A 15,247-nucleotide genomic window follows, 5' to 3' on the forward strand; every position below is an offset into this window, starting at 1 on the left:
GTTAAGTGCTTTCTTCCTGCATCAACGAAAGCAAATTTCCAGCCCACACTCTATCACATGAGCAGCTGACAAGGGACCTCAGTACAAGAGCTATGTGATGCCTCAGAGCCCCAGAATGACCCACTGCAATCTGTTTTTACCTTCTCTGAGAGGGCCACTCAGGAAAACCCAGATAATTTTGTGGTCACAACCTGACCAAGGCAAGATAATATGAGAATATTTTATTCTAGTGCTAGAGGATCTAATTCCATCAATTCAAAAGATAGTATTTGTTTCACTTTGAGGCTAAGCCTAGTAAAACACCCCAGACTGTCTCTTTCTTGGAGTACTGTGTGCATTAAAAACTAAGCCCAAGAGAGATATTACAGATGAGCATGAGGCAAGGTAACCTTCTAGAATCCCAAGGGAGAAAGCAAAAGGAACAGTTTTTTTCCTCATATTTACAAAGGCTTAATGAATTTTACATAAGAAAGATACAAAATTGAAGACAAACAATGAAATACAAAGAGATCTCAAGATACATGATGAACCGAGAATTCATGCATAATATACAATATTTCAAAGGCACGTAAAGAAGCAGTGTAAGAATCGGAGGTTTTTGGTATATACAGAGTAGTTTGTTTGAGAGGTTTATCTCCTTAAGGAGCCAAAACTTGAAGATACATCAGGCACAATGCACCTTCTGGATGCAGGAGGGCAGAAAGGATCCTGTGGTTTAGGTTGAGTTCTGTATGGACATATATTTTTGAGGAGCATTTCAATATGCTCACTAATAATTGTCTCTAGAAATACATCATTACAATGGAATACTCAGCTAATTTAAAGGTAATTAATAACCTATTAAAACTGAACCTAGCTGGTTTTAGCTGCTCTTTGAGATGCCACTAGCTTAGGTCTAAAATAACTGCACAGTAGTATAGTGCTACTTTTTATCCAACCTGATCATCAAGCCTATTTATGTTGATTAAAGTAACAGGTTATTTTCAGAGTTAAACAAACAAACAAAATAGCTTTCTGGTTATTTAAAGGACATTCAATTTTCACACATTAATTTTTCTCCTCTGCATCACAAGGTCTTTTTTTCTTAAGTCATGTCTAGATCTGCAGAGATAAATTTCCTCTAAGGCTATGTAATATCAGACAGCTTTGTCACAACTGGTTTGATAGGTATAGAAAATTCCATGGGAAAGGGAAATCCATAAAATTTCCCAATGTAATTCCTACTTTTCAAGACTGAGAAATCTTATCATTGAAGAGGATATCATTATTTTGAGTTGGTAAATCTGGCAATGATAAGGAGATGTATCCTAAAATCAATTTTTGAAGCCAAACATGTAAGACTAATCACTTTATTTCCATGCTTAACAGGTGCTGATACCAGAGGGAAAACACTAAATAGCGTATGACACCCCTGAGAAGCATGTAAGATATTTATCTGCCTAAAAGCCATGACAGTTGCATAGAGAAAAGGTTGTGAATATAAATGGGGAAGAAAGTTTAAGGATGGAGGGTGAAATCTTGATGCTGCTGAAATCTATGGCATTTTGAGTTCAGCAGGACAAGGATATCCCTTACCTCACCCTAAGCTTGCCCTCATTACAGATCTCAGGCTGCCTAGCCTGTTCTTCCAAGTCAGGTCATAAATATGCCTTCTCATTTTATAAAGGAGGTTTTGCTCAGGTCTCCTTTCCTACAACCATGTCTTCCTGCTGGAGCAGCTGTTAGGACACAACCTCCTAGTATCTGACCCCATTTTTAACCCAAGACAGTTTGGTTGCTGCCATGCCCAGGGCAGATACAATTGTGATTCTGGTGGAGGGGCTTTGCAACCATGTCTTTATGATAATGATATGTGAAATGCAGAGCTGCACTGGCCAGGGCAAACAGTAGCTGAAAATAACACGAAATAGAGCAGTGCACCACTCTCTTAACACATACAGCGCAAGTGGCTATGTCCAAAGTCAGGAGGTTTAACAGCTCTGGGCCTATGTGTCAGCTGAAGTCCTGTGCACAGAGATATTCAAACACTGACACATTCTCCCTCTCTTTCAACTATTTTATTCCCCTTAAAATATACTTATGCATCTGCTGTTCCTCTGTGAAAAGATGAAAGATTAAGCTGGCTTCTGGCTGGGTAAGAATGGTGAAATGTGCTACCCATAAGTAAGCTGTATATTCATGGTAGAATATTTTAAATGACCCTTATATCATAAGAAGGGATTTTTAAAAAAATCCATAACTGTGGGAATTAAGAGCATATCTCTCACATTTGAATTTCCTAGCTGGTATTTGGATGGGCTTTAGAAACTGTCACACAATAAAGCCATTAAAATTCTGTGGTTAATTTATTCCTGCAGTATTAACTTTCCCATAACTCATGATGAATATCTTGAGTTTGGATATGTCTTGAAGAACTTCTGACAGTGATAACTTGCTTTTTCTCCCATTTCCTGTGGAAATTTTTTTTTTTTAATGTATAAAAGAGTAACTTTTCTAATAAACTTGCACAGTGAATTTTTAAATAATGACTTTGACTTTGTATAGTTGCTACCAAAATAGGGAGCGATAAGCTCTTTTGTGCATTTATTTGGTTAATTATTCTGATATGTATTTCTGGGCAGAATTCAGTATAACAGAGCCTTGGAAAATACACATCCCATTGCCAAAACAAATTTTCTCAGTCCTAGATCCATTCATTTCCTAGACAATAGGTGAGGTCAGAAGGGAAACAAGGAGTCATTCCCTTAATATGGGCAAACCACTAATGAGCTACCATGCATCATATTCTGCTCCAACAGAGCTGTAATTGCTTCCAGAACACCTGTATTTAGGCCAGATACAATCATACATATTGGGGGAGGGCAAAGCAGTAGTGGTGTTAAAACAGGGAGGGAGAGGTACATGTGAGGAACAGAAACAGATAGCCCAGCCAATGAAGACTTTTTAATTTAAACTGCATTTCAGCTTCGGTTTTGCACAATAACAGAGGAAGCTCCTAGGTCCCCCAGGAAGGCTGATGGGTTCTTTCAATAGACGGAAGGGCCAGTGCCTAAGGCATTTAGGTCAATGCTTGACCACCTTTATGATCTTAATCAGGTCCTTTTGCATCCTGTGCCTCACTTTTCCTCCTCCTGTAACATTACAGGAATATTTTGCTATATCCCTATGCTTTGGGGAAGATAAATATGCTAATGCATGTGAGGTAACTTTGTATTACTGAAAAGTGGGTAAATAGAGGGCCTGAATTCAACTACCTGTCCAAGGGTATGTGTAGGATTGCAAGTGATTGAATTACTGCAGACTACTGCTAAACCAAAGTGCCTGGGATCTTCGCAGTTGGGGCAAGCTCACAGTGCAAACTCAATTGCTATGATTCAGCTGAAAGGCACAAGTCCGTAACAAATATGCGAAAATACCTGCCACCACTCCAGAAAACAGTTAGATGCTGGAGGTCAGCTGAAGAGCAGGAGCCCCTTCCACACAGGGGCCCACTGGGAGAAGGAGACAGAAACAAACTTGTTTCCATGAAGCAGATGCTGTGGATGGGGCACCCCACCCACTACGTACCTAAGGCTCTTCTCACTCCTTCCCCAGTTTATTTCAGATGAAGGTTGAATTAAGGAACAGCTTGCTTCTGGTCCAAGTAAGGATTAGAAGATTAGATGTACAGCATTGCAAATTGTCACTCTAGAATGCTTTATAATAGCTGAATTTTAGAAGTGGAACATACATTTTGTTTATGCTTAAAGGGCTCAGGAATGCAAAACCAAAAAGTAATAGGGTTTTTTGCTTTAAGCATTGAAGAAATGGCTCCTGTGGTCATGATAAACAGGGATTATTATTATTTGGAGAGAAAAGGGTGTGATGGTCTCTTAGGGGTTTTCCCAACATGTAAGATTCCTGTTTGACTCACGGTTTTTAGTCCTCTTCTGACAATTGAAACACACCCTATTTCTTTCCACTGAAGTATCAGTTTGTTCCAGTTGCCTGTGACTTGCCTGTTAGTGAGTAAAAAAACAAACCCCATTTACTATCCTAGAGCTTGGGCTGGGATGTAGAGAAACAGTAGACAAAGCATTCAGCAGTCCCACAGGTTTTAGAGAAAGCTGCACTAATGCCAAACTTTCTGTTGCCAATAAGCCCCTAGTGTAAGAAATACTAGTAGGAGTTTGAGGTATTATGGAGGTACTGGGTTGGGTACATAATGAAAAGCTGTGGGCTCCTTTCAAACTGCAAAACTCTTCTTTTGGTGTTTTTGTGAATCTTTCTTAAAGAAACTTCAGCTGCACTAAGACTGAGAATCCCTACCCGAACCTATTTTGGCAGAACTGCCAAGCAGGAAACCACAGTGCCTGGAAACACATTCCTTAACTCTTCACTAAATCAACTCAGTTGCAGACTTCCAAATCTCAATCCTCCAGAATAAAACATTACTGCAGCCAGTTGCTTCATTTCTTCCTGCTGGAGAACCTCAGGCAGGAAGAGGGGATTTCAGTTTTGCTATGGATTCCAGCTCTAGACAGGTACATTTACTACAACTTCTTATCCTCAGGAAGCAGTGGTGGCTCTGCAGGCATTACAGGAGGGTGACATGCCAAACCTGATGGACACAGCAGGTCACAATCACTTTCTCCTGTACTCTGGTCATTCTTGGAGTGAACCCAGTAGGATTTCAAAAAGCCCTAACCAGCATGTTTTTTTCCTAATAACAAGGGCAATATCAAATACGCTGCAGCTAAGCTTACTCTTTGATTTTGTTTCCTTGACTGAATTTCTGTTTTACTATGTACTTGGCCCATCTGCCCTAAAAGAAATTAAACTATGCCTGTCCTTTAAGGGCAGATGCTGATCTAATGAGGTTTGAATTGTCTTGGACTGTATTATGCTCCCATATTGGGGGTGTGCCCTTTTTGTTCCTTCTGTCCTAGAGACATGCCACTCAAGCTTACACCCCCCCAGTTGCTGCCTACTGCTAAAACCTTTTTCCAGGCTTGAAGGAGTCAGAAACCACAGTGTGGTGTAGCAGCCAGTACCATATAGATGGGGAAATAAGTCCTTCTCTCTCACATCCAGATTTCTTATGTGACTCACTTTAACATGAAATTAAACTTCCCTTGTTCTGATAGATGCATAGCAGCTCAGCTTTTACAAAATAGTCAGGGCAAATCTTCCGAAGGTCAGAAGGCATTTCTGGCAGTATACAGTCACTCCCTTGTCTGCTAATGGGAATGTCTCTGACAACACCTTACGTGTTGCAGGCAATTAATACTGTTCATAGTAGCCTCAGCTCAACATTGTCCTCTACTGCCAGAGTATGTCATGGAGAGTGAGTTGAGGTGTCAAGTTGCTCAAGATTTTATAAGTGAAAATGATGGCATCTTGCATCTAAAGACTGCAGAGAACATTACATCCATCAGCTAACATAGGCTTGGATGTAGAAAAGGTCTCAGCAGGAGCTTTCTTTGCTCGCAAACCAAGGTCATTGCCCAAGCTTACTACACATCTTACATCAGCAGGCAGCGTCTAAGAGAAGCACAGCTTGCTCCAAAAGGGAAGACCTGAACTCTGGAGCTTCTCCTCAGACCATGCTCTAAACCTGAGGCTGTGAATTCTGTTGTTGTCGCTCCATGGCCTCACAACTCCACATTTCATTTGTGAAGCAAAATTGCTTCAAGGGGAGGATTAGAGAGCAACCATCCTCCATCACCTGGAGCTTTGCCTCCCTGCCTGCTCCCCAGAGATATTTTACAGAGTTTGAACCTCCTCCTGTCACCTAAGGCTGAGAAGAACTGAGGAACCAGCTCTTAATTTCTAATTAATAACCTAACAGCTTTTCGTTAATAATCTAATTAGCAGAGAAGACTGATCCTGACCCCAGAAGATACAGCCCGGCTGGGAGCCCACCTACAAGGGGCCAAGACCTCGTCCTGGGCCTCAGGGGCTGATTTGCAGCAGCTGCCCACCTCCCACAGCCCCAGTGAACCCCCCCTCAGCACCCACGGCTGCCGTGTGCTGGATTTTACCTCACCTGAGCAATGCTAAATAAGGCCTTTTCCCAAGGGCAGCTAGACACTGCGTGGGTGAGCACTGGGGAAGGACAAAGCTGACCTCGTACTGGTGCTCCACATTAGGCCTGGGCTTGGCGGCAACCTGCTAACGGTTAACCCCGGGAGCTGTTAATTACTGCTCCAGGAGTGGTTAATTACCCCTCCAGGGCACAAATAGGAGCAGCTGAAAGCAGAAGGATAAGGCAAGAAGGATAGGCTGCAGTGGGAGGGGCAGGCTGTGTGGGACTGGAGGGAAAAGGTTGGTGAATTTTTTTTTTTTTTTCTGAAACTGTGTTTTTTCATGTCGTTATTAGAGGGTTGTTGCTGTTTCTGGAGGTAAAGGGCTGTGGTAGGTGGCTCCCTTTGGCTGTGAAGGGCTGCAGGTCTTGGCTGGGTCTCTTGTGGGGGGGGGCGGGGGGAAGACCCTGCTCTGGGCCTTGCTGTGGTGCCTGGCTCCTCTCTGGTGAGGAGGGAGACCATGGTAGGAGGCCCAGCCCTACTGCTTGTGCCTGTGGTGGCATAGGGAAGACCCCAAACTCCTTGTTCCCCCTCTCTGCGCCCTTTGTGGGGTGGCTGCAGAGCCATGCTGTGTCTTGTGCAGAAACTAACTGCACATGTTGGCTCAATTCTCACGTTACTGCAAGCATTATCTAGGAGTGAATCATCTGCCCCATGACTTGTTGGTTGTTTTTTTTAACTTGGGGTTTTTGTTGTGTTTTGGTTTGGTTTTTTTGTGGTTTTTTTTTTTTTTTTTTTTTTCTTTTTTTCCCAATGAGTCCCTTTCCTGTGAAACAGGATGCTGTTATGCCTTTGTTTTTTTCAGCCACCACCTACTTCTGGTTGGTCTGGTGACTTGCCCAGCTGTTTGGTCTTCATCTGTGGGGTTTAAAAGACTGTCCAAATCCCAGTAGTCCCATACTGTGGTACAGCTGATGCTGTTGTCTGCAGGCTATGCCCTATGAACACCAACACCCACCCCCACCTTGTTTATAAATGTCTGAGGTGCTTCTCTTGATGCTGGGACTTGCACTTGGTGGAAAGCTGGGACCCTGAGGGAGCAATGGGAGATGGTCACTTGCTTATCATAGAGCTCTTTAGGATTAAAAATTTTCTTTTTTACCCTGCTAAACTGGCTTTCTGCCTGAAAAAAAGGGTGAAAAAGAAAGCAACTTACCTGCCTTTTTTTTTTTTATGAGTATATCTGTGTAAGTGGTGAAACTTTTGCAGTTATATAGAGCATTGTAATTCCTACTCGTAGTTCCTGCTGGGTTTGGTTTCAGTTCTGATCCATCTTGAGTATTAATTTATACTCAGGTGTGATGGAGGTACTGGAGCAGAGTTGTTGCTCCATGTGAGGGCTTAGACTTGGAAGGACAGTGTTTTCCCTCAGTTTTGGTCCAGTGTGTAAGTAAAGCAATACGTGAGCTGTGAGCAGGAGGCTAGCAGTGGTTGGGGAAGCTGTCAAACAACGTTATTCACAGCAGGAAGCTCCTACTGATGCTGAGGAATTCGAAGTGGTTGGCAGCTCCTTTGAATACATATCCCTTCGAATTTACCTACCTGCTTTCTGCTCCCAGTGTTTCTGCTCATCTTCACTGGTGCAGCAGTCACCTGTGGTGGGGCAGAGCAGAAAGCGGTGGCAGTTGGCTCTGCTGGTTGAGCAAGCAAGGGAGAAGTATCAGTCATGAGAGCTAAGGAGACTTTTGACCCTACTGAAAATGGGGGAAGGACACTGCTAAGTAACCCTGGTGACTGCAAGAAGACAAGTCAAAAAAGGACAGGACTGTTGTGCTAATGGGGAGTGGCAAGAGAGGTGGAGCTGGAAATGCAGATAGGGAAATTAATTTTTAATCTTTGGTCCATCTGCCTGGTGTTACTTGCTGGGTTGCAACATAACCAATTTGGAGAAAGCAGGTTCTTGAAACATCAGGTCCCCTCTTCCAAACAGGAAAAGTTTTTGTAATTGAAGGGCATGCGCCTTTGAAACTTTGTCCTAGATTCAAATTCATTGAATCAAAAGCCAGTTCTGCCATTACCTGAGCAGTTAATAAAATCTATTGCCTTATGATGGATTTTTTCTGCAGGCTAGAATTGATCTGTCTTCGTTGTGATTTGTGAGATTGAGGGGAAAACACAAAATATAATCTGTATTTCTGCTGCACTGAAAAATTTCACTGTGTTCTTCTTCTAAGGCTTGGAAGTAACTAAAACTGCAGTGGTCATTTTTTTGATTTATTGAAAATAAAGCATACCTTATTAACATTTTAATAAAGAGAATCTCTTTGCAGTGGTGCTCAGAGTTGCTCTTATTTCTCTCTGTGCAATTCCATTCTCTAAAAGGGAAAATACTATAGAGATCTGTAAGGCATGATTTGTTAGACTGAAACTAAACACACAAATACACCAAAGCAAAATGCTTTCTAAAGGTGCTGTGTTTGTGAGAGGTGCTTGCCCAATATGTGTGATGCAAAATGGGGATGCTTTGTGAAGAAATCATCCTTGTAAAGCCATTGGTTCTGGTCATCAGACTCTATCCAATGCTTTAGTGATGATGCTGCTGATCTATTTGGGAAGTTGGCTGGCTCTCAAGGCAGAGTCTCTTCTCAAAGGCTGTTTCACAGTGAAAATATGCTCAGTGCAGCCGAGTGCATGAATGAAAAAGCCTCTGGTACCTTCTAGTCTGGCAAAATGCAGCACAAAACTCAACTTACTCTGTCCTTTCTGCTGTCCCAGGTAAGAAATGTGTGTTTTTTTCCTTGCTTTCTTTCATCTGCCTTCTCTTGTGCATTTGGATTTGAAAGTATTTGTAATTCAGGTCTGATTTCTGAGTAATTATATGTTGCTTGAATTACTGTTGAAAGATGCAAGATCTCTGCTGTAAGCCAGTTGCTAGGAATGTAGAATCTCATAGTTCCTTGATTTACAATTACAACAAATTTGCTGTGTGATATATAGCATTTTTTGGTTTCCCTTCAGAAAGGGTGGTGGGGGGAAATCTTTCAAGTGTCTCGGTTGCAGCTGCAGCAGCAGTATTTTCTGTCATATCAAATGCTGCAACTTTGATTTGCCTCTTTCCTCTGTGGCTTTTGCTGGGTAGTAGGCTTATAGGCAGTTCATGTTATTTATTGCCTTTTTTAAAAAAAAAAAAAAAGAGGAGGGGGAATATGGAGGAAAAATAAAATCAGACCTTGCAAAAGGTTCCCTTTCTCGTACTCTCTTGATAGATGTGTAATACTCTGTTAGTGACTTGCTATGTAGCCTTTCTCTTATTAAATGTAATAGATCCCCCTCTGCCAGAAAGCAGAGGAAAAAACACCCAGCCTTAAAAACACGGAGCTGCTAAAGCCCTGCTGCTGCTGTCTGTCAAAGCAAAGGGACTCTCTGGGCTTTGACTTCTCGATACCTTCTGGTTGCTCTCTTTTCCTCTTGCTACTGTTACAGGGCTCACTTTTTGGAAGCTCTGGGGAGGTTTGAAAATCCTTTGTTGTTGTCCAGCTTGAATGCATCCTTCCTTCTTTTGTCTTAGGAGCTCTGTAAACTCTTGCATTTAGTGACAGTGGCACTGCCATCCTGTGCACTGAGTGGAGATAAAAGTTAATTCCTTTTTGACTTGTGATCTCGAGTGGTTTTGTTAACCCTTAGGGGGTTGCTGGGTTTTAGAGCATTGAACTAGTGCTTGGGACGCTGAGTCTGTGCACTCGTGTTTGTGTAACTGCAATCTCCAGCAGGCATTTAGTTCAAAATAGGATGATAAGGAGCAAAATGGTGAGGGATCACTGTTGGGAGAGCTTTACTGCTGAGAGGAGGTACACCAAGAGTGTGCACATAGGAAGCAGCAGGGTGAACTGAAAGCATATATGCTGTGGATCAAGGCTAAGATATTTGGGTCCTGATGAGGAGTAAAAAAGCATGAATGTGGGTGGCTGAAGTTATGGGACAGTGGGAGACTCAGTGACTGGGCACTCATGTGAGCAAGCACATAGGCATTTGGGTGGGTTCAGGATAACAATCCTGATTCAGGGACTGTAACAAATGAAAGCAGCTGCTTTGGGCCATAGGTGTGGTGCCTGACTGTACTGGTGAAGGATGAGTTTGAGGAGCCAGAGTAGTGTGTGCTGGTGATATATGCAGTTTCTTGCAGGGCCTCCCGAACAGCTCCAGCTGAGGCTCTGTGGACTGTGTAGAAGGGCTGGCCAGTGGGCAAGCTGCTGCTCCTGGGGAGGGCTGAATGGCTCTGGTGGGCTGGGGGATACCCAAAGGGCTCCTGGGGGGCAGGGGAGAAGTTCTCAAAGTGGGCTGAGATCCAGCCTGGGCAGGCAGCTGGGCTGGCAAAGCTGCCAGTGGGAGGCAAAGCTCAGGGAGCAGAGGCGTTGGGTGGGGGGGGGGGGGGGGGGCGAGGGCACAGACAGTGTAAAGTTAACCTGTGGATATACTGAGCTGTGCTCCCTCACCTTGGGTTTGAGACCTGCCATCTGGACTGCAGTTTGCTTGGCTTTTTCTGTGCTTTCAGTCTTTTTTTTTTTGTCCATCTTCTCTAGCACAGTACTGAATTAATCAGCTTGAGTTTGGATTTTCTTTAGTGGTCTGTTGTAGGAAAAGCAGTATGTATATGATAGAGAAGGACAGACTTCTAAGGCCTATTAAACCACATAGCGTTTTGGGTTTTTTTTAACATCAGTGTCTGCTTAAAATCTTACAAGGTGCAGAACACCTGATTTTGAAAACTGAACTTTATTGATAACTTTCAGCAATACTTCAGAGTTTTTTCTCTTGCTGGGCTGAGATGAGTTCTAGTATACTGCAGGGCTGAGCTTGTGGTGCTTTAGCTTTTCTTTGTATTTAAGTGGTTAAACTGTACCTTCTTTATTGGCACATGTAGCTTTATCTGGCAATGTCTCTACCTGGTGATTTAATACATCTATGAAGTAAACTTGGAGATCCTGTCGAAGAGTTAATGAATTTGGGAATTAATTAGACTATAATAAGGAACTGTACATAACTCTGTCTTCAGGTATAAGGTGGTTGAGTCTCGGTAGGCTAAAGTATGAACTGAAGGTGATAGCATGCTGGGGAAAGAAAAAGGAATTACTAAATGCTGTTTGGCTTTTCTTTGACACCACATGCACAACTTTCATGTGACAGGAAAAGTAAACAGAAGAATGTGAGAAAAAACATATTAAACAAATGCAGCCAGATGGCTGTGTAGTGGTTGTAACACATTTTGGGATTTTCTTGCAAGTTTTCTCTTTTTCCCTCCCTTATATGAGCATTGTATTAGCAGTAGCAATAATGCCTAGTGGAACCAGCAAAGCTCAATTTTGATAAAATGATTTCTAAGCAATAGCAATCTAGTAATGCAATACTTTCTGTGGAAGTAGAAGATAGGAATAACTTAATTTCAAAGTAATGATAGCAAAGTTTACAGTGTAGAAAAAAGTTTGAGGAAATTCTTAACATTCATAAGAACATAAATATGTGTTTTATTAAAACATCACTTCTAAAGTACTAATTTTGGGTTTGAGTTTTCTTGGTCTGCATCCAATTCAACTGTTCTTGTTTAATATAAAAGAATTGCCTTTTGAGGCATTAAGAGGATGGGGAATCACTTTTTCATCTCAACAAAGCAGCCTATTAAGTACGTTTGTAAACATTGTGGTAAAAAGGTGCATGATAAATGAATTTTTTGTTTTGCAAAGATTTAGTCTACACTACTACCAACTGTTTGTCCTGTTTTCACCAAGAAGAAAACTGAACATTAGCTGGAGTAGCTGAGGAAGATGTTTCAAGTAATCCTTTAATTCAGGAACACCTTTAAAACTATGAAGCATATCTATAATATACAGCTTTATTGATCTGAAGCTGACAAAAACGAAGTGTACTCTGGTAGCTTGTGCAGTTCGCTATACAGTGTACAGTATGCAGCAAATACATACAGATTTTTAAATCTATCAAATCAGAGTTTTTTTCATTTTTCCCAAAGGATATGTTCTAGGGCCTATATGCAAAATATTTGTTTTAAAACAAAAGTTGTTTACAGGTTTGCTTTTGTATGTTATGCATTTCATGCAGACAGATGAATCAACATAAAATTTGTAAATAAAGCTTATGAGATGAGAAAAAAGTCTTTTTGATAGCTTTAACAGTAACTGTCATGTTCCACACGGTTGCAACGAAGTCAATTGGAAAAATGTACAGATTTTATAAGCTTGTCATTATAGTGATTCGAGAAAATTAGTCCTAAAACACTTTGCCCAAATGCATAGCCCACGCTGCTGCATTCTTAAGCTTTTATTTTTTCAAATTCTCCAGAAGAGGGCTCCATGCACAGCTTGAAAGTCAGTGCCCAAGTACTAAATGCAAAAGAAATTTATCAGCTTCAGGAAAAAAGAAAAATCTTGCTCACACAAAGTCTGTTGATATAACGTTAACGATTATGCTCAAATTCTGACCAAGCATTTCCCAGTTGCATTGTATTGCTGTAGGTCTTACTTTGCTTAAGACTTCTTATTATTTGAGAGTTCTAGGGAAGTCCTATGTCTCTTGTGCTATATCAGAGTTGTAAAAATGCTTTAAAAATGTTAGAGAAACTCAGTTGCCAATTATTATATATAATTATTTGTACTGAAGAGTGTTTTGTGAGTAGGCTGACATTTACTCCTGACAGTTTCAGGCCATCGTTTTTGCTTATGTAGTCAAAAAGATATTCTGCTTGCATATCTCATTCAGAAGATGGTGTCTCCCAAAACACAGAGCCATTCCAGCAGTCATGCTGTGCTATTTGTCAAATATTGCCTTGGAGGGAAGGTTGGCCCTGGTGAATTAGTATGACTTTAGATAACAGCTGTAATAATTTAAAGATATTCTTACATACGACCTGACCACACTCCTTATTGCTAAGCAAGGGGGATTTGTTGCAGTAGATGAGTGGAACCTAGTCATGGAAATGCTCCTAGAGTTATGGTGTTACAATTAAACTCACTTGAGACTCTACCTTGCAATTTAAGGTGTAGTCCAGGCAATATGTTGGGACCTGGTTTCTGTTTCTGAAGACCAAAAATTGAAAAAGGTTATTCTAGCACATGTAATATCTTTGTGCTGTGATCTGTTGGGGGTTATTGACTTGATTTTTAGTGACTTGTCAGCGAAGAAACTAGTATTTCTAAAAGGTATCTCAACAGACCAGTGCAACAGGAACTATTAGAACTATCTAGATAGCAACAGTGGTGCCTGTTCAAGAAGACAAGAAGTTCTGCCTTGCATTTTCTTCCTGTTTGTTGTCAGGTGAGTAGGCTCTTCTAATTTATTAATACGCAAGGGCAAGCTAGATAACAGGGCTGCTATACTCTTCCTGCATCACTGCTGGAGTCCTATCTCTAATCTTCAGCTGCTGGACTGTACCAAGGTGCTGTGTCAGGTTTTTGGCCTCAGTTTTCAGAATTCCTATGCCAGCATAAGCCTTTCGTGAGGGGGGGGGGGGGGGGGGGGTGTCATTTGGAATGTGAGGTTAGTGGGTTTTTTATTTGTTTCGTGGAAATAATGTCTTCATTCTGTCTTTGACAGGTACAAGCACAAAATTCTTTTTTGTGTATTGCTAGTATTCTAACCAGCAAAGCTTCATCTGTGCAGGCAAAAAGACAAATCTACCATGTCCACTGGGGAGGAGAGACAGAATGAGAGGGATTTATCATCCTTAGGAGACTAAGTGGGCTATAGCTCTTCCCAGTTAACTGTGGATGATATTAGTGGGTTCTTGATCATGGCCATATGGTTGCACTGTGCCCTGCCCTAATCACCAGATGGATGGGATCAGCCCAGATGGGAGACTGTGGTTTTTTTGTCACTTCATGTGTCCTGCAGCTAGCACAATGTTAGTATATACAAATCAGTAGGATATTAAATGCCAAAGAGGAGTGAAAAATAAGGCTTGCTTTATTAACCACTGTTTCATTATGCAAAAGTCTTGGAAATTTGCCCACTGCTTTTTTATTTCTAGTGTTGTGATATGGACTGTATTCTCTGTCAAATGGAAGAATCCAATTCCTTAAAAGCCTTACTGCTTTGTATGAAGGAAACTCATTCCACTACCGACTTATCCAATATTCTGCTGTTTTGCACCATTAATTTTCTTGGCTAAAGAAAAAAGGAGGAATTTAAGATTTGGTTTGATGGAGCTGTTTAAAACAGTTCTAAGAACATGCTAAAATAAATATGAGCTATTAAGAGTGGGGTGGGGTGAATCTTTTCACCACATAGCGGTTAGCAGTATCTCTAACCACTTGGAAAAGCTGATTAAGGTGTTTAAATAACTTCTGATATCTATGAATATCCATGTATGGATGTCTAATTTGGTATTGTTATGGGCCTTGTTTTTAGGGAGCTGAACATCTACCTTCAAGCTTTTGAAGTGTCCCAAAATTGGGCACCCATATGCAGTTCTCTGAAATTAATAAGTTTTTATTGCCTAAGGTTCCTCAGACTCAATTTATTAAAGGTTCTACTCTTCAAACTATTTTTTTTTTTTAAAAACCCTAATAATAGCTATCTATAAACTCTTTTGTTCTCTTGCTGTGAACAACTAATGTTTAATTCATTATTGGTAACGGCAATGTATATATTTCTAAAAGCTAATATTTAATTCCCTAGGACTTTGCAGTCTGGTATGTAATGAAGAGCAAATAATTCTTGTGTGTATGAAGGCTGTGTTTAATAGGAGCATAGATAGAAAGTGGGTTTCTAAAAGTTTGAGAAAGTTTTTGGCAAATAAGTAATCATGGCAGACCTTGTGTGTAACAAGGACTCAGAATGCTGATAACATGGGTTCTAGGCTGTTAAGCTGTCATAGCACTGTTAATATGGCTGTATGCAAAGAAATATGTAAACACACAACTCAAATTTAGGATAAAAGATGCTCACTTGCAAATATCCATACCTGTAAGATTTTCTCAGCTATGACTACTTGTGTGCTGAAGACTACTGTTGAAGGTTAATCCTTTTTCCTCCCCTGAGCTATGTTGAGTGTGAGTGTTCTTTATCTGCTCTGGGGCAAAGCTGGCAAGCTGGGCTGAAAATACAGCTGGGAGAGTACTGATTCTATACGTTAATGGTTGTCTGCCACGTGGACAGTAACACATCTGTGGCAGAGGTAGAAAGAGGATTAATAACTTCTCATATTGCTTCAAATCAATCCATAAAACTGTTAC

The 15,247-nt window shown here is 41.1% G+C and overlaps 1 protein-coding gene across 3 annotated transcripts in view; it reads left to right on the forward strand.

Annotated features, from left to right (window-relative positions):
- Positions 1-8,667: 8,667 nt before the first annotated feature.
- The window catches only part of CDH13 (cadherin 13), a 519,400-nt gene continuing 512,820 nt past the window's right edge, over positions 8,668-15,247 (forward strand). For all 3 annotated transcript variants that reach the window (XM_049806363.1, XM_049806362.1, XM_049806364.1), the window contains exon 1: positions 8,668-8,780. In XM_049806363.1, the coding sequence (XP_049662320.1) occupies positions 8,736-8,780 (45 nt within the window). In that variant the 5' untranslated portion in view covers positions 8,668-8,735. The remainder of the gene's footprint in view (positions 8,781-15,247) is intronic.

Source organism: Accipiter gentilis, chromosome 7 (genome assembly GCF_929443795.1).
Source record: "Accipiter gentilis chromosome 7, bAccGen1.1, whole genome shotgun sequence".
Lineage (NCBI taxonomy): Eukaryota > Metazoa > Chordata > Aves > Accipitriformes > Accipitridae > Astur > Astur gentilis.